At 47.9% G+C, this 25,771-nt stretch overlaps 1 protein-coding gene across 2 annotated transcripts in view; it reads right to left on the minus strand.

Annotated features, from left to right (window-relative positions):
- The window catches only part of MMP17 (matrix metallopeptidase 17), a 250,682-nt gene that overhangs the window by 18,426 nt on the left and 206,485 nt on the right, over positions 1-25,771 (minus strand). For both annotated transcript variants that reach the window (XM_060249363.1, XM_060249365.1), the window contains exons 4-7: positions 17,549-17,832; positions 9,677-9,853; positions 7,922-8,021; positions 599-681 (exon numbers count right to left, since the gene is read on the minus strand). In XM_060249363.1, the coding sequence (XP_060105346.1) occupies positions 599-681; positions 7,922-8,021; positions 9,677-9,853; positions 17,549-17,832 (644 nt within the window). The remainder of the gene's footprint in view (positions 1-598; positions 682-7,921; positions 8,022-9,676; positions 9,854-17,548; positions 17,833-25,771) is intronic.

Raw genomic sequence — 25,771 nt, forward strand, 5'->3', positions numbered from 1 at the left:
CAAATCCTCCCCTTCTTCTTCTTGTGTAACTTCACGTGTTGTCTTTTCTCTAAACTAACGAATCCCCAAACTGCTTAGGCATTTCTGGTAGGTAAGGAGCTCCAGCCCCTCAGTCATTTTGGTAGCCCTTTTCTTCCCCTTCTCGCATGAACACGCAAGAAGCTGCCTTACATTCACTCTGACACCGATTCCCCACTAGCCTTATGCTGCTCTCACGCTCCTCTTCTCCGTGGGGCTTCAATCGGATTTCACACTATCTGCCCCGGGGCTGCAACTAGCTTCGCCTTTTTCGCACGGCAAACAGAAACTGGTTTTTAGAAGATCTTGTCTGCTGCGTGAAAGAGGCGGAGCGAGTTGCAGCCCCCGGGCAGCTTGTGCGAAATCCGGTAGGAAGCCCTGCTGAGAAGAGGAGAGCGAGGTAAGGCAAGTGGGAAATCGGTCAGAGTCTTGATCCATCAAGGTCAATATGGTCTAGTCTGAGTGGCAGCTGCTCTCCAGGGTCTTTCGTATCACCTTGCTGAGCTGCTGACCTTCTCCTCTCGGAGGCACTCAAAGACGCTAAACAGGGACAGAAGGAAAGAAAGAGGCTTGTGCTCACCTTTGAAAAAGAAAGCCTCTCCTCTGATTTGAGCCACGGCGTCAAAATGTGTGCTGCATCGGTTGGGCACGTCTCTCCGGAGCCTAGGGGAAAGAAAACCAAATTGCGTTGCTCATCGCAGATGATGCTGTTGGTTCTCCCCAATGAGGAAGAACCCTTCCAAACCTCCCAGGGACCAAAATACTGCAATAGAGACAAGAGGCAGAGGAAGCAGTGGCCAGGCATTCTTCCATCATGCCAAGATGCAACTGGGCTCTCTCGGACTCCCAGCTGCTGTCAAAACGCAGGACAAAAGAGAAGCCATGTTGGATCAGGCAATGGCCCATCCAGTCCAACACTCTGTGTCCCATAAGAACATAAGAGAAGCCATGTTGGATCAGGCCAATGGCCCATCCAGTCCAACACTCTGTGTCACATAAGGACATAAGAGAAGCCATGTTGGATCAGGCCAATGGCCCATCCAGTCCAACACTCTGTGTCACATAAGAACATAAGAGATGCCATGTTGGATCAGGTCAATGGCCCATCCAGTCCAACACTCTGTGTCACATAAGGACATAAGAGAAGCCATGTTGGATCAGGCCAATGGCCCATCCAGTCCAACATCTGTGTCCCATAAGGACATAAGAGAAGCCATGTTGGATCAGACCAATGGCCCATCCAGTCCAACATTCTGCGTCACACAGTAGCCAAAACCCATCAGGAAGTCCACCAGCAGGGACAGAACTCCAGAAGCCCTTCCACTGTTGCCCCCACATCACCAAGAATACAGAGCCACTCTGCCCCAGACAGAGAATTCCATCTAGACCTTGTGGCTGATATTTTATTTATTTATTTGAAGCAGGCTCAGGGTGGCTTACAACATAAAATCCCAGAAACAATAAAATTAATAGGTATTAAAAATACACATTCGGCAATAAAATAACAATGATTAAAACAGTTAAAACAATTAAAACAGAAAAACAGACTATTAAGTTGGTGCTATTCTGATGGCGACGGCCTTCTTCCACAGCTCCTAAATACCGCTGCCAGTCAATTGTATGCCAGCCGGAAGACGACAGTCTTGCAGGCCTTGCGGAACTGCACCAGGTTCCGCAAGGCCCTCACCTCATCTGGTAGTTGGTTCCACCAGCAGGGGGCTATGATTGAGAAGGCCTTGTCTCTAGTTGATTTCAATCGGGCCTCCTTCAGCCCGGGGATTACTACCAGATTTTGAGATCCCGATCTAAGTACTCTCTGGGGAACATGTGGGGAGAGACATTCCCTAAGGTAGGCAGGTCCTCGGCCATATAGGGCTTTGAAGGTAATAGCCACTGATGGAACTCTGCTCTGTATGTTTCTCCACTCCCCTCTTGAAGCTGTCTGTGCCTGTAGCCTCCACCATTTCCTGCAGCTTGGTTCCCTGGATACAGGTATAGGGAACAGGCTGGTTAAGACTAGTAAAGAGTCCTGTAGCATTGGTTGCTGTAGATTTTCCGGGCTGTGTGGCCATGGTCTTGGCATTGTGAGACCCGACGTTTTGCCAGCAACTGTGACTGGCTCCCTCAGAGGGGTAACCCAGAAAACTGGAGTTCTCTCTGAGTCAAATTGAGAAGAAGTTGGTAGGCAGGTAATTTATATCGCCTCAGGCAGGTGGGCTAGGGCCGAGTCATTATCTTGTGGGAGCTTCCCAGGTGTGACATGCTAATGGAGGAGCTTACCTGAGGGGGTTCTTTTGTATATGGAATGGCTATAGAATTTCTAATCCTATCTGTAGTGCTGTTATAAGCTGTAGGGCATTTTGTGTTTTTCAGGACTGGAAGCCATGCCCTATTCATTTTTAAACTTCCTTCCTTCCTGTTGAAATTGTTTTTATGTTTATGGCTTCCAATAGCTTCTCCGTGTAATCTAACATGGTAACTGGATGTGTTGTCCAGCACTGGACAACACATAAAGTCTTGGACTGGCAGAGACTGACCAAGAGAGAGATCTTGGGGTTGTGGTAGATAACTCACTGAAAATGTCAAGACAGTGTGCGATTGCAATAAAAAAGGCCAATGCCATGCTGGGAATTATTAGGAAGGGAATTGAAAACAAATCAGCCAGTATCATAATGCCCCTGTATAAATCGATGGTGCGGTCTAATTTGGAATACTGTGTACAATTCTGGTCACCGCACCTCAAAAAGGATATTATAGCATTAGAAAAAGTGCAGAAAAGGGCAACTAGAATGATTAAAGGTTTGGAACACTTTCCCTATGAAGAAAGGTTAAAACGTTTGGGGCTCTTTAGCTTGGAGAAACGTCGACTGCGGGGTGACATGATAGAGGTTTACAAGATTATGCATGGGATGAAGAAAGTCGAGAAAGAAGTACTTTTCTCCCTTTCTCACAATACAAGAACTTGTGGGCAATCAATGAAATTGCTGAACAGTCAGGTTAAAACGGATAAAAGGAAGTACTTCTTCACCCAAAGGGTGATTATCTATCTACTGATGGGCGACCAGGCTGGTGATGTCCCTATAAATTTGGACCGGGCATTACAAGCCGTGGCTGACTGGCTCAGGCTGAGCGGGCTGAAGTTGAATCCGGCGAAGACTGAGGTCCTTTGCGTGGGCCGCGGCGGACCAGGAGGGGAGATTACTTTACCGGCCTTTGACGGTGCGCCACTGGTACCAGTGCGCAAAGTCAAGAGCCTGGGAGTGCTACTGGAGTCCTCCTTATCAATGGAGGCCCAGGTGGCCGCCACTGCTAGATCCGCCTTCTTTCATCTTAAGAGGGCGAGGCAGTTGGCTCCCTTCTTGGAGCGCACCGACCTAGCAACTGTGATCCACGCAACGGTCACTTCGAGGTTAGACTACTGCAATGCCCTCTACATGGGGCTGCCCTTGTACCGAACACGGAGACTTCAGGTAGTCCAGAACGCGGCGGCCAGGCTGCTGGAGGGACTACCACGGTGGGAGCCTGCGCGGCCTGGGCTGCGGAATCTGCATTGGCTGCCGGTTGTATACCGTGTTCGCTATAAGGTGCTGGTTATCACCTTTAAAGCCCTATATGGCCGAGGACCTGCCTACCTAAAGGACCGCCTCTCCCCATATGTGCCCCAGAGAGCACTGAGGTCTAGTTCTCAGAACTTACTAATAATCCCTGGGCCAAGAGAAGTTAGGTTGAAGGCTACTAGGGAGCAGGCCTTCTCGGTGATAGCCCCTCGTTGGTGGAACGATCTTCCAGAGATGGTGCGAGCCCTGCGGGACCTGAACCAATTCCGCAGGGCTTGCAAAACATTTCTTTTCCAGCTAGCTTTCGAGATAGAACCTGATTAACCCAATGAGCGGACATCTAGCCATCTTGTGTACATTATGATTACAGCATTTTAGCACCTATTTTATATATTTTACCTATTTTAAATAACTTATTTGTAATTGATATATTTAAATTGTTCATGTTGTTTTATGTGAATCATGGGACTCCCATGTCTGTTAGCCGCCCTGAGCCCGCCTGGCGGGGAGGGCGGGATATAAAAATAAAATATTATTATTATTATTATTATTAACATGTGGAATTCACCACCACAGGAGGTGGTGGCGGCTACAAGCATAGCCAGCTTCAAGAGGAGATTGGATCAACATATGGAGCAGAGGTCCATCAGTGGCTATTAGCCACATATATATATATATGTGTGTGTGTGTGTGTGTGTATCTGTGTGTGTGTGTACACACACATATATTGGCCACTGTGTGACACAGAGTGTTGGACTGGATGGGCCATTGGCCTGATCCATAATGGCTTCTCTTATGTCTTTATGGACTTTACAATTTGCTGGATGCGTTGACTTCCAACAAAAAGCATTACAGTGTCTTGGCTGCATCAGGGGCGTGTGGCTTAATATGCAAAGGAGTTTCTGCAACAACAACAAAAAAGCCCTGGAGACTACGATGCAGAGAGAAGGGCGGGGTATAAATCTACAGTCTACTTCTTCTTCAACCCTTCCTTAAACATGTTTATGGTTTGGAGAGAGAGACAAGAATCCAGATTGCACAATTTATTTTTGCCATCTTCTAGGCTTGCGGCAGAGGTCATTGGGGGTGTTGTGGGGGGGGGGGGAAGTATGTGTGAATTCCCTGCATTTCGCAGGGGTGGTTGCCCTAGATGACCCTGGAGGTCCCTTCAACCTCTATGATTCCACCTTTCCCTCCACAATTTATTTAATTCATTTACACCCCACCTTCCTCCCCAGTGGAGACCCCAAAGAAGTTTCCAACCTCCTCCTTTCCATTTTATCTTCACAACCACCCTGCGGAGTAGGTTAGGCTGAGAGAGTGTGACTGGCCCGAGGCCACCCAGTGAGCTTCCACGGCACGAGTGAGGACTCGAACCCGGGTCCCCCAGACACTAGCCTAATTCTCTTAAACCAGTGCACCCCGCCACAGCCATTTTCAACTGGACGATAATGCAGGACAAGAGAGCGCACCCCTTTCCTCAGCCCGGTGACCAGAATCTGTAGTATTCCCTCCTCCGCCGCTGCCCCTTTTGGATAGAAGAAACATCAGGAATTCTGGGGACGGGACTCCAGCCCCCATGTGGATTTCCGCCTTTTGAACTAGGTGTAAACGTTTGCCCTTCAAGATGCTGGAGAAAACTGCCAGCCTCCAGAGAAGCTGTAGAAAACGGAGAGTGAGAGATCGTGCAATTGCCTGAGAGGAAGGAACAGGAGCGATGAAAAATTCATGGAGGCCAAGTTTGCCTGAGGGTGACAGCAAAGGAGAACTCCCCCCGCTGCAGCCACGAAGCAAGGGGACTTCAGGGCAAAGAGAGGACGCTCAAACTTGTTTGATGTCCCTTCAAGGACAAATCTTCCGGCAAACCTGCTAGAGAGCAATTTGGCTTCTTTGTTATTGCAAGAGCAGACCTTGCCACTGGAAGGAGTCCCTAGGAACCCAGAGGAAACGGACTGGCAGCAAAGCATACTTCCCACTTCCTTCCCGATCACAGCCCAGCAGGGCTTTTTTTTGTAGCAGGAACTTCTTTGCATATTGGGCCACACCCCTCTTATGTAGCCAATCCTCCTGGAGCTTACAGGGCCTACTGTAAGCTCCAGGAGGACTGGCTACATCAGGGGTGGGTGGCCTAATACACAAAGGAGCTCCTGCTACCAAAAAAAAGCCATGGTGCCCAGGGAATGCAAGGGCTCTGCTGAATACGTAAGTTGACCACCAGAAGAGCCCCACCGGATCAGACCAAAGGTCCATCTAGGTTCCTTCAGGAAGTCCCCAAAGAAGGCACAAAGGCGTCACCCGATCCTTGCTATTTCCTTCCTGTTCCAAACTGTCAATCAGAGGCAGGGCCGGCGTGTGGGAGTCCATGGAGCAGGTAGCGGCACTACCCCGACTGGGGGTGCCATCAGGGGCCCCCTTGACCCTGCACAGCACTCCACTGGGCCTGCCTTGAAGGAGGAGCGCTGCACAGTGCACTATGCTCTTCGGAGGCTTCCAAGGAGCTCCATACAGGGCCAGCGCTAGGGGTTCTGCCACTCAAGGCAGACCCCTATGCCATGCCCCCAGGCCCGTAGCCATCAGGGGCCAAGGGGCACAGCCCGCCCCCCCCTGGACCTTTATGGCCCCTCCTTTCCCCAGCCCCCGCTCTCTCCACCGCCACTTTTCTGGCGGCCCAGATCTTCGTGCGGCTCTGGCGGCCCCGCCTCCCTCCGCCTGGTTGGTGAGTTGGGAGGGAGGGAGAGGTGCCTGCAGAGTGGGGTGGGGGCTGCCAGAGCGGTGCGGAGATCGGGGCTGCCAGAAACGTGGCGGCGGAGAGAGCGGGGGCTGGGGAAAGGAGGGGCCATAAAGGTCCAAGGGGGGGTGGGCTACGGGCCTGGGGGCATGGCATAGGGGTCTGCCTCGAGTGGCAGAACCCCTAGTGCTGGCCCTGATTAGAGCTACTCTGCTTCTATACACTGAGGTTTCCTTTAGCTGTCACAGCTAACAGCCGCTGACAGACTGTCCCCCATGAATCTAATTCTCTCTTAAATTCTGGGCTAGGAAGTTTGAGTTTAGTAGACGCTTAGAGATGAACAAAAGTCTCAGGGTATAAATTTTTGAGAGTCAAAGCTCCTTTTGTTTCAAAGCTCATCTCCTGAACCTCTTCTTGGTCTCTTAAGGCAGCGGTCCCCAACCTTTTTGGCACCAGGGGCCGGTTTTGTGGAAGACAATTTTTCCACGGACCGGTGCGGGGGGGAGGGATGGTTTTGGGATGATACAATCGTGCACTTTATTTCTAAAGAGTTTGGTGTGGTGGTGAAGTGTGCGAACTCTTATCTAGGAGAACTGGGTTTGATTCCCTGCTCCTCCACTTGCAGCTGCTGGAAGGGCCTTGGGTCAACCAGAGCTCTTACAGTTGTCCTTGAAAGGGCAGCTTCTGGGGAGAGCTCTCTCAGCTCCACTTACCTCACAGGGTGTCTGTTGTAGGGGAGGAAGGTAAAGGAGATTGTGAGCTGCTCTGAGACTCCGAAATTCTGAGTGGAGGGCAGGATATAAATCCAATGTTGTCATCTTATTATTACGACATCGTAACATATAATGAAATAATTATACAGCTCACGGCCCGGTTGCTAATAGGTCACGGACCGGTACTGGTCCACGGCCCAGAGGTTGGGGACCCCTGTCTTAAGCTACCAGTGGACTGAATTCTAACTATTCTACTGCAGATCAATAAGACTGGCCACTGAAACTGGGCTAACATGGTTCTGGTTGCTGGACTGAACTGGACTCAAATCCTTGCTTGGGCAAGAACTTTCAGCATGCCCAAGCAACTTTCTTTTAACCTTAAGTTCTCCGTCTTGTTCCTGTGGGGATATTAACACCCAAGGGATGCAAAAAAATCACAGGGAAGATTAAACAATAAAATCTATCTCCTCATGCACTGATTGATGACTAGTGCATCAGATTTAAATCTGGTCAGTCCCATTTGCACTGCTCACTCTTTTGCTATTGACATTTTGAGCAAGCCGTTTTGGCCCATGGATGTTTCCCCCCAATCAGAAAGGCTTCAGTTCCATCAAATTAAAAAAATCCTGCCTATTCGAAACACAGCAGCCATCTGGCTTTTTCGTTTCGGCTGCCGAAATCACACAGACATGCGCACACCTCTTTCACTAAAAGAAAAATAAATAAATGAGGATTTGCCCAGCATTCAAACTGTAGATTCCGCAATGCTCACACTGAAATTTAAATTCTGTACTTCAGCCTCAAAGCCTTTGATCCAATCATTCCAGTGTGGTGTTTTCTATGATTTCTGTCCCAACTTCCACCATACAATGGGTATCGATTAGGTATGTCTGGATCTCACTTACAGGGTGGAGGAATGGTTCTCAGGCAAATCAGGCAGGAAGGGGTGGTCATCCTCTTTCGTGGCTTCAGGCTTGGCTGTCGGAGACACAGACTCCCTGACCCCTGGGCACAAAGACAAGGATCAATTCAAGCATGACGGGTAGCTTCTTCACCCTACCCATCCACTTCACTCGAGAAACAGAGAATCTCCTCAACTGTCATATCCCCTCCTGAACAGTTTGGCTGGGTTAGAACGAGACATGGGCAGGTGCCCCAGGTGGGAAGAAACAAGGAATGATAACAGAATGGGGGCTATCAGGGCTTTTTTTTTTTTTTTTAGCAGGAACTCCTTTGCATATTAGGCCACCCACCCCTGATGTAGCCAGTCCTCCAAGAGCTTGCAGGGTTCTTCTTACAGGGCCTACTGTAAGCTCTCAGAGGATTGGCTCCATCAGGGGGCTGTAGCCTCAGGGCTTTTTTGTAGCAGGAACTCCTTTGCGTATTAAGCCACACACCCCTGATGTAGCCAGTCCTCCAAGAGCTTGCAGGGTTCTTCTTACAGGGCCTACTGTAAGCTCTCGGAGGATTGGCTCCATCAGGGGGCTGTAGCCTCAGGGCTTTTTTGTAGCAGGAACTCCTTTGCATATTAGGCCACACACCCCTGATGTAGCCAATCCTCCTGGGGCTTACACTACAAAAAAAGCCCTGGTGAGAGACTCCTGCTGAAGATGTGAAGTGACAGCAAGCCAGAGAAGAGAAGGCTGCAATTGTCCAAGATACCCATGGAGACAACGGCTTGCGTATCCAAGATGACCACAAGGCACGTTCTTCGAGAGTTTTCCTTCACCTCAATGATCCTGTTACAGGGTTCAGCTGTAAAATGCTGCCACAGTGTTAAGCTTATCTAAGTAGGAACATTATATGCCTCATTGTAGCCCTGAATTTCTGAGAGACCGATGATAAGAAGCTGTGGCTGAGTGGAAGAGCCTCTGTTTGGCATGTAGAAGGTCTCAGTTTCTCCAGTTAAAAGGACCAGGCAGTAGGTGGTTTGAAAGTCCCAGGGCTTTTTTTGTAGCAGGAACTCCTTTGCATATTAAGCTACACCCCCCTGATGTAGCCAATCCTCCAAGAGTTTACAGGGCTCTTCTTACAGGGCCTACTGTAAGCTCTTGGAGGATGGGCTACATCAGGGAGGAGTGGCCTAATATGCAAAGGAGTTCCTGCTACAAAAAAAAGCCCTGGGGGTTATCCTTGTCCAGAGACTACCAGCTAGTTAACTCGGTGCCTCATTAGTACAGGAAGCCAACAGGATCTCTCTTTTAAACATGATACAGACTGACTGTCTAACGGCTGCCGATCCTCTGGCAAAAAGCAATAGCTCCTGGCCACGACAAGCTGTACAGTAATCATTTAATTCATAAATACCTTAATATATATCAAGTCTTTGATTTATAATAATAATAATAATAATAATAATAATAATAATAATAATAATAATAATAATAATAATAATAATAATACTTTTTATTTGTATCCCGCCCTCCCCGCCAGGGCAGGCTCAGGGCGGCTCACAACATACGAATGTAATATACAATAAAACCATTTAAAACAAAAGCTTGATTATTCGAAATATTGATACTTGACAGGCCCTTCCCAGAACCTGCATCTGAATAAACCCAGCTCGCCCCCATGTTAGAGAATTAGACAAGAGCGATAGGATTCCCAACCAATTCTCCCCCCAACCCCAACTCAGGCAGAACCCAGCGCGTTCAACTCACCATACAGCTGCCAGATCCGGACTTTGTCTTCGTAAGGCAGATCGTACTTCAAGGGATCCCCCACAGGTCCCTGGTAATAGGGCCTCATTATAGACTCTATGGCAGAGATGTGGCTCAAGCCAATGGCATGGCCGAATTCATGGACTGCCACAGCAAACAGGTCCATTCCGTTGGTATCTGGAAATAATGTGAAACAGCACTGAGAAGTTTTCCATGTTTAAAGTAACTCACCATGTTATATAACTCCTATATTGGCTCTATATAGTAGGCCGGAATTTTTCATCCCAATATTGCCAAGGATGGGGAGGTTTATCTAAAGCCATGGAGTAAGTTTGTTCACTGAACGAGGGTAACGTCTGGGATCGTGACTCATTCGGTTAGCTGGTAAAAGGAGAGGAGATTGGATTTATACCCCATGCTTCGCTTGGAGCCTCAGAGCAGCTTCAAATCTCCTTTCCCTTCCTCTCCCCACAACAGAAAACCAGTGAGGTAGGCGGGGCTGGGAGAGCTCTCAGAGAACTCCTCTTGAGCGAACAGTTCTTTTTTCTCCAATTCATTTCAAAGACCTTTATTGGCATATCTACAGTTAGAAGCAAATAAAGCCTTATAACATAGCAAAAAGGTTTAGGGACAATTAAGTACATTTAAAAGCAGTACTGTTGGAAATCTGAAAATATAAAAATTCCTAAGAGAATCAGCAGCATATAAAACATTGAGCCAAAGGGATCGGATCTAAGGTTCCATACAGATAAGTACAGTAAGTAAAAAAAAGGTAAAGGTAGTCCCCTGTGCAAGTACCATTCGTATCCGACTCTGGGGTGACATTGCTTTCACAACGTTTTAATGACAGACTTTTTACGGGGTGGTTTGCCATTGCCTTCCCCAGTCATCTACACTTTCCCCCCAGCAAGCTGGGGACTCATTTTACCAACCTCAGAAGGATGTCCGAGTCAACCTCGATCGGCTACCTGAACCCGGCTTCTGCCAGGATCGAACTCAGGTCGTGAGCAGAGCTTAGGACTGCGGTACTGCAGTTTTACCACTCTGCGCCACAGGGCTCTTAAGTACAGTAAAGGACATTGCTATCTAAAAAAATTTAACTTTAAGAACTTCTATAAGGAATTTAGCAACAGCATTAGTGATCTCAGGGACCAGATCATTTAAAAGAAATTGACATTTTGACTTCGTAATCAGATACCTTTTGGGACAGAGCCAAGTTAAGAGCAGTTTTTTGCGGGGTAACTCATACAGAGGGCATTCCGCAATTATGTGCTCTATTGTGTCCAGACAGTTAAGACTACAAGGACGTAGCCATTCTTGTCTCGGGATCTGATAGTAACTGCCACAGAGCATTTTAGAGGGGAATACATTAACCCTTGCCAAAAGAAAGACTGCGTTGGAGTGAGATATCAAGACTGTAAAAATATTGGGCCATTTCCCCAAAGTGATTAGTGAGACCACGCGTAGCAGGAGAACAGCTTTGGGGTTGAGTGGGGAATAGCTTTTGTTGTTCAATATCAAGTAATCGTTGTTTGATTTAGTTTAAAAATATAAGATTCCTCTGATAACGTTAAATCATCAAGAGAGATACCAAATTGGCTAAATTTAGATATAATCTTGGAATTCCAGGAGGCATTGTGCAGTTCTTTCTACAGAAGAGATAAGAGAGAGCCTGGTTCAGTTCTAAAATAGAGCTTGAGCCAATAGTGTGACGTTAAAATCCAGGTTTTAGTCCCAATTAGGTTTCTCCAACTTCAGAGCAGATTGTAAAATAAGGCAGGCATTTAAGGACATCCATAATTAGTGGTAAAGCTGCAGTACTGCAGTCCTAAGCTCTGCTCACGACCTGAGTTCGATCCCAGTGGAAGCTGGGTTCAGATAGCCGGCTTAAGGTTGACTCAGCCTTCCATCCTTCTGAGGTTGGTAAAATGAGTACCCAGCTTGCTGGGGGGAAAGTGTAGATGACTGGGGAAGGCAATGGCAAACCACCCCATAAAAAAGTCTGCCGTGAAAATGTGATGCGATGTCATCCCAGAATCGAAAACAACTGGTGCTTGCACAGGGGACTACATTTACGCTTTTATAATTTGTCTAATAAAAATTGCTTGGATATTCTGAGAGAACAGTTCTGAGAGAGCTTGTGACTGATCCATGGTCACTCCATCAGGTGCATGTGTAGCAGTGGGGAATCAAACCTGGTTCTCCCAGATTAGAGTCGGCTGCTTTTAACCACTACACCAAGCTGGCTGTCACATCCTAATTGTGCAACATCACCGTAGTAGGAATAGCCATCAAGTCTCAGCCAACTTATGGCAACTCAGTGGGGTTTTCAAGGCAAGCGACATAGAAGAAGAAGAAGAAGAAGAAGAATTGCAGATTTATACCCTGCCCTTCTCTCTGAATCAAAGACTCAGAGTGGCTTACAATCTCCTGTATCTTCTCCCCCCACAACAGACACCCTGTGAGGTGGGTGGGGCTGAGAGGGCTCTCACAGCAGCTGCCCATTCAAAGACAACTCCTGCGAGAGCTCTGGCTGACCAAAGGCCATTCCAACAGCTGCAAGTGGAGGAGTGGGGAATCAAACCCGGTTCTCCCAGATAAGAGAGCTATGGCTGACCCAAGGCCATTCCAACAGCTACAAGTGGAGGAGTGGGGAATCAAACCCGGTTCTCCCAGATAAGAGTCTGCCCTTTCAAGGACCTCTGCCAGAGCTATGGCTGACCCAAGGCCATTCCAGCAGATGCAAGTGGAGGAGTGGGGAATCAAACCCGGTTCTCCCAGATAAGAGTCTGCCCTTTCAAGGACCTCTGCCAGAGCTATGGCTGACCCAAGGCCATTCCAGCAGATGCAAGTGGAGGAGTGGGGAATCAAACCTGGTTCTCCCAGATAGGAGTCCACACACTTAACTACTACACCAAACTGGCGGATACTTTGAGAGGTACTTTGCCATTGCTTCCCTCTTATACAGCGACCCTGAGCTTTCCTGGAGGTCTCCCGTCCAAGTACTAAGCAGGGCTGATTCTGCTTAGCTTCCAAGATCTGGCTGGTATAACATTATACTACATAAATACATAACTCGAAGTGGCTCCCAAAGTCGCCCCTTGTGAACATCACATTAATTCATCTATTAATTTTTAAATCCTACACTGACTTTCCATTTTCAAAACTCTTAGCGTACTACCAACAAGATCCCAGCTGTGCTTTCCAAGGATGTCGCTCTGCTGGCTTCCTGCACTCCGAAACCATCTTGTATGGCAGGGGTGGCCAAACTGCAGCTCAGGAGCCACATGTGGCTCTCGAAGCCCCCACTGTGCCATCGGCTAGCTTGGAGAAAGCATCTGTCTCTTTAAATCACATCTTCAAGCCAAGCCAGCCAGTGACTTGGAGGATGCATTTAAAGTTAGTTGCTTTCTTTCCACCTCTCCCTCCCTTCCCCATCTATTTGCCTTCCTTCCTTCCTTCCTTCCTTCCTTCCTTCCTTCCTTCCTTCCTTCCTTCCTTCCTTCCTTCCTTCTTTTCTTCCTTCTTTCCTTCCTTCCTTCTTTCCTTCCTTCCTCCCTTCCTTCCTCCCTTCCTTCCTTCCTTCCTTCCTTCCTCCCACATCTGACATTTATTAAGCAAGTCTGGCCACCTCTGATTAAGATTATGCATGGGCTAGAGAAGGAAGAGAAAGAAGTACTTTTCTCCCTTTCTCACAATACAAGAACTCATGAACACAATGAAATTGCTGAGCAGTCGGGTTAGAATGGATAAAAGGAAGTACCTCTTCAACCAAAGGGTGATTAACACACGGAATTCACTGCCACGGGAGGTGGCGGCAGCTACAAGCATAGATGACTTTAAGAGGGGGATTGGATAAACATCTGGAGCAAAGGTCCATCAGTGGCTATTAGCAACAGGGTATAGATGGAACGCTCTGTCTGGGGCAAGTGATGCTCTGTATTCTTGGTGCTTGGGGGGGCCGTAGGAGAGCTTCTAGTGTCACTGTGTGACAAAAACTGAGTGTTAGACTGGATGGGCCATTGGCCTAATCCAACATGGCTGCTCTTATGTTCTTATGTACTTTAAACAGAAGGGACCTCAGCAGTGAAGCAGATACTATGTGCAAAAATATTGCCTGGGTTCAATCTGTATCATCATCAGCAGGTGTGTAATGCACTGAGGTCGAAGACGTTCAGATGGCCACATGCTTTATTAGCGAGTACATCACAAAGACAACATGGTGGGTCCGGGTCCTGTTATATACATTTCCCAGAACAACCTCCTTCCTGGTCAGGTCCAATCCTGGCCAGTTAAACTTCCCGCCACTGGTCGTCATAGGAGGGCTGCGTTCGTCCCTTCCAGGCACCGCCCCCAGGTGTGCTGTGCTGTACCTTCCGGGATGAACGCCAGACACAACAAGGTGTTAGAAAGACCTTTCTCTGCCTGAGACCTTAGAGAACACCAGCCAATCACAGCGGGCCATTCTGAGCTAGACGGACCATCAAAAGACAGCTTCACGAGAAGGTGGATCTGATCGGCGTGCAGTGCTCTCTGCCACCCAAGACTCTGCCTCTTCCCCCTATTTCAAATTGAAATTGACAACTACAAGTCTAGTTTCCTTTTTTTATTAGAGGGGGATAAAAAATTGGGAGGAAGTTGCTTCAACATTACCTGGAGCCACCTGGGAGTTTGGCAAAGCACGCAGGAAGAAGAAACAACCTTTCTTCCTTCTCCGCTCAAGTAGAAAGCGGGAAGAGTTTCTGATCTGCCTCGGCTTTTCACCATCCCTAGGTATTCAAATCATTCTTATTTCTCTTAGGATATACTTGGCTTTCTGAATGTCCTCCTTTTGTTTATGACAGTTCCTTTGCACCTTCCATAAAGAGAGTCTTTTTTTTTTGTTTAACCACCTGGAACTGCTTGGCTCTGGAAAACCACTGAATAAGATACACGTTTCCCGAAACCTCAGTGCCAAACTGACAACTTGGGAGATATTTTTATGCCACTCGCAGAGGCCAGGGAGAAGTGAATCAATAAAAGATAAGGCTGCAGACAACTCCCAATTTCGGTTATGTGGCTGTCTTTTCCCCTTGTCGTCTGGCGCTGTCATGTCTAGGGGCTACACGTCTCCATTGACCCAGCAACGCATAACTAGGGATCCTGTCAAAGTTCTTACTTCCCAGAATTCATATGAAAATTTTCTGGATCTTAAAATCTGTCCGGATCATAATGATTGGGTTGTATTATGGGCCGAGCACCGTTTCCCTGAGAAGTTCTGCTGCCAACTGGAATGTTCAATGCGCATGTCCATCTGGCATTCAGAAGACTGGTGATGCTGATGAAATTCATAATTCTATGATTTAGTAATGTGACTTTGTTCTGGCTCATAATGTTAGATTGAATTATGAATCGAGCACCACTTACTTGAGACATTCCTCTCCAGGATGGACTGTTAAAATGTCCAAGTGCAAAAGATATTCATCATTAGCCTCTTAAGAACATAAAAAGAAGAAGATGATAAGAAGATGAAGAAGATATTGGATTTATATCCCGCCCTCCACTCCGAAGAGTCTCAGAGCGACTCACAATCTCCTTTACCTTCCTCCCCCACAACAGACACCCTGTGAGGTAGATGAAGATATTGGATTTATATCCCACCCTCCACTCCGAAGAGTCTCAGAGTGGCTCACAATCTTCTTTACCTTCCTCCCCCACAACAGACACCCTGTGAGGTGGGTGGGGCTGGAGAGGGCTCTCACAGCAGCTGCCCTTTCAAAGACAACCTCTGCCAGAGCTATGGCTGACCCAAGGCCATGCCAGCAGGTGCAAGTGGAGGAGTGGGGAATCAAACCTGGTTCTCCCAGCTAAGAGTCCGCACACTTAACCACGACACCAAACGGACTCTCCAAAAGAGCTCTTCTGGATCAGACCATCTAATCCAGCATCCTGTCTGTGGTCACCCAGTTGTTCTGGAGGGCCCACAACAGGGCATAAAGGCTGAGGCCTTCCTCAGATGTTGCCATTTTGGTGTAGTGGTTAAGTGTGGGGACTCTTATCTTTGAGAACCGGGTTTGATTCCCCACTCCTCCACTTGCAGCTGCTGGAATGGCCTTGGGTTAGCCATAGCTCTCGCAGAGTTGTCCTTGAAAGAGCAGCTGCTATAAGAGCTCTCTCAGCCCCACCTACCTCACAGGGTGTCTGTTGTAGTCGGGGGGGGGGGGGGGGAGATAAAGGAGATTGTGACCAATCTGAAACTCTGAGATTCAGAGTATAGGGCGAGATATAAATCCAGTATCATCATCTTCTTGCCTTCTGGCACTGGGATCCAGAGGTTTACTGCCCCTGAACATGGAAGTTCACCATGGCTGGCAACCACTGATATATCTCTCCTCCATGTATCTTCCTCTTGATGAAACTTTCACTGGGAACTACAAAGCCAGATTTTTATGGGCATCGGTATATTAACTACTGCAAGATGTGACCATTTTTGTCCTTTAGTGCACTGGTTTGTCAGTTTGTTTAGAAGATCAGCACAAGGACCTTTATGGTTCTTCACGGCTTGGGATTTAAATATTTGAAAGGACCACCTCTTTCCATCTGAAGTGACTTGTCGATTGTTATCCGCGATGGCTCCTACACTCTAATGTTGTCTTTTAGAAAGCGGACAGAAAGACACCTGACCTGGATAGTCTGGGCTGGCCCAATCTTGCCAGGTCTTAGAAACTAAGCAGAGCTGACCTTGGTTAATACTTGGATGAGAGACCACCAAGGAATACCAGGGTTGTGTTGTGGAGGCAGGCAATGACAAAACCACCTCTGAACATCTCTTATCTTCAAAACCTTATAAGGTCACCATAAGTCTACTGTGACTTGATGGCAAATATATATATATATATATTTTTACACAATGGAAAGCTCTTTTGAGCTCCCAGGTAGTATTTGACGGAGATACCAGGGTTCCCCCCCCCCTTTGTATAGTAGGGAAGACACCGCTGATGTAGCCAGTCCTCCAAGAGCTTACAAGGCTCTTCGTACAGGGCCTACTGTAAGCTCCAGGAGGATTGGCTACATCAAAGGAGTGTGGCCTAATATGCAAAGGAGTTCCTGCTGCAATAAAAGCCTTGGAGATAACTCTGGCTGGTTTTCAGACAAGGGGGGAGAGATGCATGCCCTCCGGGGCGCAGGGGCTGCCCCCAGCCTCAATTTCCCCATTGCCCTCGCCTGCCCTTCCCCTTGCAGTTTCCTGCATCTCCAGTCCCAGGTTGGGGAGGTGGGAGAGGCGCCCAAGTGGGCTCCACTGCAGTTTCGGCAAAAGGATAGCTGCTGCTGCTGCTGGGGAGAGCAGGCTGAGCTTCACTGCGGCGCCTTGATGGAGGAAGGAGGGAGAAGCAAAAAAAAAAAAAAAAAAAGAGTTGGGATCTTGCAAAGAGGCTGGTCCTGGCGCCGGCAGCCTCCCTGGCAGGGCAGTCCCTCCTGCCCCCCCCCCCCCGATGAGGGAGGGACGGTGGCTCAGTGGTAGAGCATCTGCTTGGTAAGCAGAAGGTCCCAGGTTCAATCCCTGGCATCTCCAAAAAGGGTCCAGGCAAGTAGGCGCGAAAAACCTCAGCTTGAGACCCTGGAGAGCTGCTGCCAGTCTGAGAAGACAATACTGACTTTGATGGACCAAGGGTCTGATTCAGTATAAGGCAGCTTCATATGTTCCTAAGATACTTCGGGCATCTTTCCATTGTTTTAGAAATTATTTATAGTGTTGATTTCGATTTTTGTGCACTGGCTGTTATTTTTTTAAAAAATATTCTGAAACTGCTTTACAGTTTCATTTGCAATGTGACCCACAATAGAAAAGAGGGCACCCTCCAGTTTCTCTGCCGCTCTCTTACCCTGACATACCTGCTGATCGGAAAGTCCAATATTCGTCATCGTCAAAATGAGTGTCTCCAGCGGTGTGGTGGTCCCCGGGGAAGAAAGCATGAGCCACTGTGCCGCCTGGGCCATCGAAGGGGTATCCATCGTTGTGATCTGATTTGGAGAAGTCTATTTGTATGTCGGCGTTGTTGCCTGCCACTTCGTGGAAATTCAGCGGCGTGATGTCACTCCACACCTTCAGGGCGTAGTACATGAGGGCACGGACGGTGTCGTGGCCCAAGTGAGATTCCTTGGGGAAGGTGCGGACTCTGGAATAGAAGAAGGAAACCAATGATTTTTTTTTTTGCCTTTAAAGAAAATTTATTTCACATTAGAGAAAACAACAACTGTGACAGCGGATGATAATTGCACAATGCAAGTATAAGAGAAAACCAGCAGTACAACAATATGAAAACTGAAAAATAATAATGAACATGTTCATGAAACAATTATCTATACATAGGGCTTCTTTTGTAGAAAAGGAAGAAGAAGATGATATTGGATTTATATCCCGCCCTCCACTCCGAAGAGTCTCAGAGCGGCTCACAATCTCTTTTACCTTCCTCCCCCACAACAGACACCCTGTGAGGTGGATGGGGCTGAGAGGGCTCTCACAGCAGCTGCCCTTTCTAGGACAACCTCTGCCAGAGCTATGGCTGACCCAAGGCCATTCCAGCAGGTGCAAGTGGAGGAGTGGGGAATCAAACCCGGTTCTCCCAGATAAGAGTCCGCACACTTAACCACTACACCAAACAGCAGGAACTCATTTGCACATTAGGCCACACCCCCTGATGTCACCAGTTCCACACAGGGTTTTTTAGATAAAGCTCAGCAGGAACTCATTTGCATATTAGGCCACACCCCCTGATGCCAAGCCAGCCGGAACTGCATTCCTGTACGTTCCTGCTAAAAAAAAAAAAGCCCTGTCTATACATAATATCGCTAAAGAATGAGGATTTTCTCAGTCACTTTCTTGATTAAAAGATATTGTTCTGTTCCTTTCTCTCTTGGTTTATTTTCTCCTGTATCCTCCCTCCCCTAAAGACAAATCATAGTTTTTGCTAAACCAGAAAGCCAACTTTTTAAGAGGAGGTAAATGGCCTGAGTAATAGACCATTTGCTTAAGAAGTGGGGGAAACTGGTGCCCACATTCATCAACAAGATCTTCCTCCCTTTGACCTTGGAGAGCTGCTGCTAATCAGAAAAGGTAAGATTGACATCGTTAGACCAAGGGGTTCAGGATAAGGCATCGTCAGGAGCTGATCTGCGTGCCTTCTGCCCTAGGAACATGGTTGCCACCAACTTAGGGGCAAGACATTTTATCTGCCCCGTGGCGCAGAGTGTTAACGCTGCAGTACTGCAGTCCTAAGCTCTGCTCACAACCTGAGTTCGATCCCCAGTGGAAGCTGGGTTTTCAGGTAGCCGGCTCGAGGCTGACTCAGCCTTCCATCCTTCCGAGGTCGGTAAAAGGAGTCCCCAGCTTGCTGGGCGGAAAGTGTAGATGACTGGGGAAGGCAATGGCAAACCACCTCGTAAAAAGTCTGCCGTGAAAACGCTGTGAGAGCAACGTCACCCCAGAGTCGGAAACGACTGGTGCTTGCACAGGGGACCTTTCCTTTCCTTTCCTAATGTGTTGAGATGGACGGCTGAAGCTTTTCATGGCATGGAGGTCAATAATATCCCCCTCGGTGACCCTGGGCCAGTCATTCACCCTCTTGTGGGGCACCCTACCTCTCAGGGTTGCTGTGAAGATACAACAGAGAAGGGGGGGAAGACTCATGCACTGTCTTCAAAGGAAGGATATGAAAAAACATGTAATATATATTAAGGTTAAGGAAAATAGGCCATCAGCAAAGGGTTCAAATTGCACGGAAGTGGATTTAAATATTAAACTACTATTTTAGCCCTGCCCTGGATAGCCGCTGCTAGCTTTATCCCATTAGATTTTAGAAGCTAAGTAGGGTTGGCCTTGGCTAGTATTTGGATAAGAACATAAGAGAAGCCATGTTGGATCAGGCCAATGGCCCATCCAGTCCAACACTCTTACCGTTTTCGCACACAGCTTACCATGCGGTCACGTTCCTGTTCTCTCCACAGCGCCTGTCGGATTTCCCACTATCTGCGCCGGAGTTACAGGAAGTGCCTCGGCTTTTGTGTAGCAAACGTAAACTGGGTTTTAGCGGTTTATGTTTGCTACACAAAAGCCGTGACACTTCCTGTAACTTTGGCGCAGATAGTGGGAAATCCGACGGATGCTGTGGAGAGAACAAGAACGTGACCGCGTGGTAAGCTGTGTGCAAAAACGGTATCTGTGTCACACAGTGGCCAATATATGTGTGTGTGTGTACACACACACACACACATACATATACACTGTGGCTAATAGCCACTGATGGACCTCTGCTCCATATTTTTATCCAATCCCCTCTTAAAGCTGGCTATGCTTGTAGCTGCCACCACCTCCTGTGGCAGTGAATTCCATGTGTTAATCACCCTTTGGGTGAAGAATTACTCTTAGGATGGGTGACCTCGAGGGCTTTTTTTGTAGCAGGAGCTCTTTTGCATATTAGGCCACACACCCCGATGTAGCCAATCCTCCAAGAGCTTACAGGGCCAGTTTGGTGTGGAGAGCCAGTTTGGTGTAGTGGTGAAGTGTGCGGTCTCTTATCTGGGAGAACCGGGTTTGATTCCCATTCCTCCACTTGCACCTGCTAGCATGGTCTTGGGTCAGCCATAGCTCTGGCAGAGGTTGTCCTTGAAAGGGCAGCTGCTGTGAGAGCCCTCTCCAGCCCCACCCACCTCACAGGGTGTCTGTTGTGGGGGAGGAAGATAAAGGAGACTGTGTGCCGCTCTGAGACTCTTCGAAGTGGAGGGCGGGATATAAATCCAATATCTTCATCTACCTCACAGGGTGTCTGTTGTGGGGGAGGAAGGGAAAGGAGATTGTGAGCCGCTCTGAGACTCTTCGGAGTGGAGGGCGGGATATAAATCCAATATCTTCATCTACCTCACAGGGTGTCTGTTGTGGGGGAGGAAGGTAAAGGAGATTGTGAGCCGCTCTGAGACTCTTCGGAGTAGAGGGCGGGATATAAATCCAATATCTTCTTCTACCTCACAGGGTGTCTGTTGTGGGGGAGGAAGGGAAAGGAGATTGTGAGCAGCTCTGAGACTCTTCGGAGTGGAGGGCGGGATATAAATCCAATATCTTCATCTACCTCACAGGGTGTCTGTTGTGGGGGAGGAAGGTAAAGGAGATTGTGAGCCGCTCTGAAACCCTTCAGAGTGGAGGGCGGGATATAAATCCAATATCTTCTTAAATCCAATATATCTCTTCATACAGGGCCTACTGTAAGCTCCAGGAGGACTGGCCACACCAGGGGTGTGTGGCCTAATATGCAAAGGAGCTCCTGATACAAAAAAAAAGCCCTGGTGACCTCCAAGGGTTGTGATGCAGAGGCAGGCATTAGTAAACCACCTCTGAATGTCTCTTGCCTTGAAAAACCTACAGGATCGCCATAAGTCAGCTGTGACTTGATCGTAATATCAACAAACAACAACAAATCGGGGGTAAATATTTTTGTTAAATATTAGACTGATTTCCCACTAGCCTTCCGCCACTCTCACACGCCTCTTCTCTGTGGGGCTTCCGTCGGATTTCACACTGTCTGCCCCAGGGCTGCAACTTGCTCCGCCTCTTTCACGTGGCAAACAGAAACTGGTTTTTAGAGGCTCTTGTTTGCCGTGCGAAAGAGGCAGAGCGAGTTGCAGCCCCGGGGCAGCTTGTGTGAAATCCGACAGAAGCCCCACAGAGAAGAGGAGAGTGAGAGCGGCATAAGGCTAGTGGGGAATCAGTTCTAGAGTAGCAGCTAACCCAAGGTTATTAGAATAATGGCAGCCTAAGAGTAACTACTGTTCAACAGCTAAGGTTCTCCTTCACCAATAAGGTTGCCAGATCTGGGTTGGAAAATACTTTGATATTTTGGGGGCGGAGCTTAAGTAGAGTGGGATCTGGGGAGGGGAGGGACCTTAGCAGGGTGAAATGGTACTGAGCCCCCTTTCCAAAGCAGTCGTTCCCCCCACCCCCAGCTGAACTGATCTCTGTCACCCGGAGATCAGTTGCAATCAATGTTCCCTCTAAGCTGTGGAGTCTGGTGAGCAAAAATTCTGCTTCATGAGCTACTGGCATTCAAGCTGTGAGCTACTGCCTAAATCAGTTTGCTCTGGGGCCATTTTCCCTGAGCTAAGTTTGGTGTAGCGGTTAAGGGTGCGGACTCTTATCTGGGAGAGCTGGGTTTGATTCCCCACTCCTCCACTTGCAGCTGCTGGAATGGCCTTGGGTCAGCCGTAGCTCTCGCAGAGCTGTTCTTGAACAGGCAGCTTCTGTGAGAGCTCTCTCAGCCCCACCCACCTCACAGGGTGCCTGTCGTGGGGGGAGAAGATATAGGAGATTGTAAGCAGCTCTGAGTCTCTGATTCAGAGAGAAGGGCGGGGTATAAATATGCAGTCTTCTTCTAAGCCAAAAACGTGTGAGCCAGAGCCTAAAAAACTGTGAGCTAGGTCACACTAACTCAGCTTAGAGGGAACAACTGGTTGCAATCCCAGGAGATTTCCAGATACCACCTGGAGGCTGACAACTCTATGAATCACTGGAGGTCTTGAAGTATCTGCTCAAGATGGCTGTGTATTCCAGCAGTGATCGGTGGATAGGGCTGGACTCGATGACCTCTAAGGCCCCGTCCAACATGTCCTCTATGCTCCTCTCCCCTACGCTAATGCTCAGATTAAATCTGGAAGCTTCCAGAGCTCCATTTCTTCCTTCCTCTCTGAGATGAGGAGGCATGTGAGGAGGAAACTGAAAGGAAAGGTAAATACGGTCAAAACCCTTGGGGAAGCTTGGAGACTATTTAAAACTATAATCCTAGAAGCTCAGATAAAATACATACCACAAGTTAGGAAAGGCACAAACAGGTATAAGAAGAGGCCAGCATGGTTAACAAACAAAGTAATGGAAGCTGTAAAAGGTAAGAAGGACTCCTTTAAGCGGTGGAAAACCAGTCCAAGTGAGATTAATAAAAGGGAACACAGGCAGTGGCAAATCTAATGCAAGACTGTGATCAGGCAGGCAAAAAGGGACTATGAGGAGCATATTGCAAAAAACATAAAGACCAACAATAAAAATTTCTTCAAATATATTAGCAGTAGGAAACCAGCCAGGGAAGCAGTGGGGCCCTTGGATGACCATGGGGTAAAAGGATTACTGAAGGAGGATGGGGAAATGGCTGAGAAGCTGAACGCATTTTTTGCCTCCGTCTTCACCGTGGAAGATGAGAAGTGTTTGCCCGCCCCAGAACCACTAATATTGGAAGGGGTGTTGAAAGACCTGAGTCAGATTGAGGTGACAAAAGAGGAGGTCCTACAACTGATAGACAAATTAAAAACTAATAAGTCACCGGGTCCGGATGGCATACATCCGAGAGTTCTGAAAGAACTCAAAGTTGAACTTGTGGATCTTCTAACAAAAATCTGTAATCTTTCATTGAAATCTGCCTCCGTTCCTGAGGACTGGAAGGTAGCAAATGTCACCCCCATCTTTAAAAAGGGTTCCAGAGGAGATCCGGGAAATTACAGGCCAGTCAGTCTGACTTCAATACCGGGAAAGTTGGTAGAAACCATTATCAAGGACAGAATGAGTAGGCACATTGATGAACACGGGTTATTGAGGAAGACTCAGCATGGGTTCTGCAAGGGAAGATCTTGCCTCACTAACCTGTTACATTTCTTTGAGGGGGTGAACAAACATGTGGACAAAGGAGACCCGATAGATGTTGTTTACCTTGACTTCCAGAAAGTTTTTGATAAAGTTCCTCATCAAAGGCTCCTTAGAAAGCTTGAGAGTCATGGAGTAAAAGGACAGGTCCTCTTGTGGATCAAAAACTGGCTGAGTAATAGGAAGCAGAGAGTGAGTATAAATGGGCAGTCTTCGCAGTGGAGGACGGTAAGCAGTGGGGTGCCGCAGGGCTCGGTACTGGGTCCCATCCTCTTTAACTTGTTCATAAATGATTTAGAGTTGGGAGTGAGCAGTGAAGTGGCCAAATTTGCGGATGACACTAAATTGTTCAGGGTGGTGAGAACCAGAGAGGATTGTGAGGAACTCCAAAGGGATCTGTTGAGGCTGGGTGAGTGGGCGTCAACGTGGCAGATGCGGTTCAATGTGGCCAAGTGCAAAGTAATGCACATTGGGGCCAAGAATCCCAGCTACAAATACAAGTTGATGGGGTGTGAACTGGCAGAGACAGACCAAGAGAGAGATCTTGGGGTCATGGTAGATAATTCACTGAAAATGTCAAGACAGTGTGCGTTTGCAATAAAAAAGGCCAACGCCATGCTGGGAATTATTAGGAAGGGAATTGAAAACAAATCAGCCAGTATCATAATGCCTCTGTATAAATCGATGGTGCGGTCTCATTTGGAGTACTGTGTGCAGTTCTGGTCGCCGCACCTCAAAAAGGATATTATAGCATTGGAGAAAGTTCAGAAAAGGGCAACTAAAATGATTAAAGGGCTGGAACACCTTCCCTATGAAGAAAGGTTGAAACGCTTAGGGCTCTTTAGCTTGGAGAAACGTCGACTGAGGGGTGACATGATAGAAGTTTACAAGATAATGCATGGGATGGAGAAAGTAGAGAAAGAAGTACTTTTCTCCCTTTCTCACAATACAAGAACTCGTGGGCATTCGATGAAATTGCTGAGCAGACAGGTTAAAACGGATAAAAGGAAGTACTTCTTCACCCAAAGGGTGATTAACATGTGGAATTCACTGCCACAGGAGGTGGTGGCGTCCACAAGCATAGCCACCTTCAAGAAGGGGTTAGATAAAAATATATATATATATTTGGCCGCTGTGTGACACAGAATGTTGGACTGGATGGGCCATTGGCCTGATCTAACATGGCTTCTCTTATGTTCTTATGTTCCTTTCTCACTATCTTCCAAGGGCAGGAGAAAAAACAAAATAAAGCTCATCATGTGTCATTTGGCCCAAAGAAGTAACTTTGCTTGCTGGAAATGTAGGTTTTTCTCCCTCTCTTTCTCTCTGTCTTTGCTGGCTATCTATCAGGAACAGCTTCATGCTGAGCCTGCTGTTTGCTAGCAGGGAAAGAGGGACCGGCAGTATTTGATGGTGGAAGGAGGGAGCCGAGCATCAACGCTCAACTCTGGGGGGATCTGGGGGGGCAGGAACCCAGGAACAAGACAGCAGCTGCCGGCTGCCAAGAAAAGCAATAACGCCCCCCCCCCCCACACACATTGGTCAACTCTCCTGATCTAGGCTCAAAGCGATAGAAGCTTGGGGACCCTTTCTAGATTCAGCTCCTTTTAATTTGGTTTGCACGGCAACGCCTGATCCAGTTATCTTTTGACGCCACAGTTCGGAGGCTGGTTAATAGTGTGCCTACGCAAGACTCCAGGGTCCAATTGAGAAAAGCTATTAGTCGGAGCATTAATTAATGAATTCCCACCAGAGCTGCGGAAGGGCAATAAAAGCTTGTTTATCTCTAAGCGCAGGTGAGGCTGTGGTCTCCGCATTCGGTATGCGTGGTCCTTCGTTCTCTCCCCCGCCCCTCAACAGGCCATCCTTGGACTCTTTCAGGAAAGTCACCAGATGTCTGTAGCAGAACTCTGAGGAAAGTTCTTTATTCAGATTTTCAGAGGGTAACTGGAGAAGGGACGGTAGGAGGTGGCAGAAGATTTCTCCCTGTTTACCCTTTCCACTGCTTTTTCACATAGTTCTGGAGGCGTTGGTGATCACGGCCTCCCTCCCCTCCCTGAGGGAAGCCATTTTTTACCCATGAGGCAACAGAGGGAAGGCAGGAAACATGGCTGTGTGGCTTCATCTGTCACATAAAGAGGCCGAGGCCAATGGTGCAAGGAAAGTAAAAAATTATCTTTAAATACGCAGTTAAAAAATTCCTACTCGTTTCACCAACAGGCTTCTTCAGAGGAATCTGATAGCCTTTCAGAAGACGAATAGACTCCTCTGCAGAAGCCTGCTGACGAAACCTGGGGGGAATTTAGCTGAGTAGTAAAATAGAGTCACTGTTAAGTCAGAAGCCACTGGACGGCACTTCACACGCACACTATAAAATATAATGCTTATTTGCACCACCGACCTTGGCCTGTTTTTTTTTTTAGCTCTTAGTGACTGGTGTG

The sequence above is a fragment of the Heteronotia binoei genome, chromosome 11 (genome assembly GCF_032191835.1).
Source record: "Heteronotia binoei isolate CCM8104 ecotype False Entrance Well chromosome 11, APGP_CSIRO_Hbin_v1, whole genome shotgun sequence".
NCBI classification, from domain to species: domain Eukaryota; kingdom Metazoa; phylum Chordata; class Lepidosauria; order Squamata; family Gekkonidae; genus Heteronotia; species Heteronotia binoei.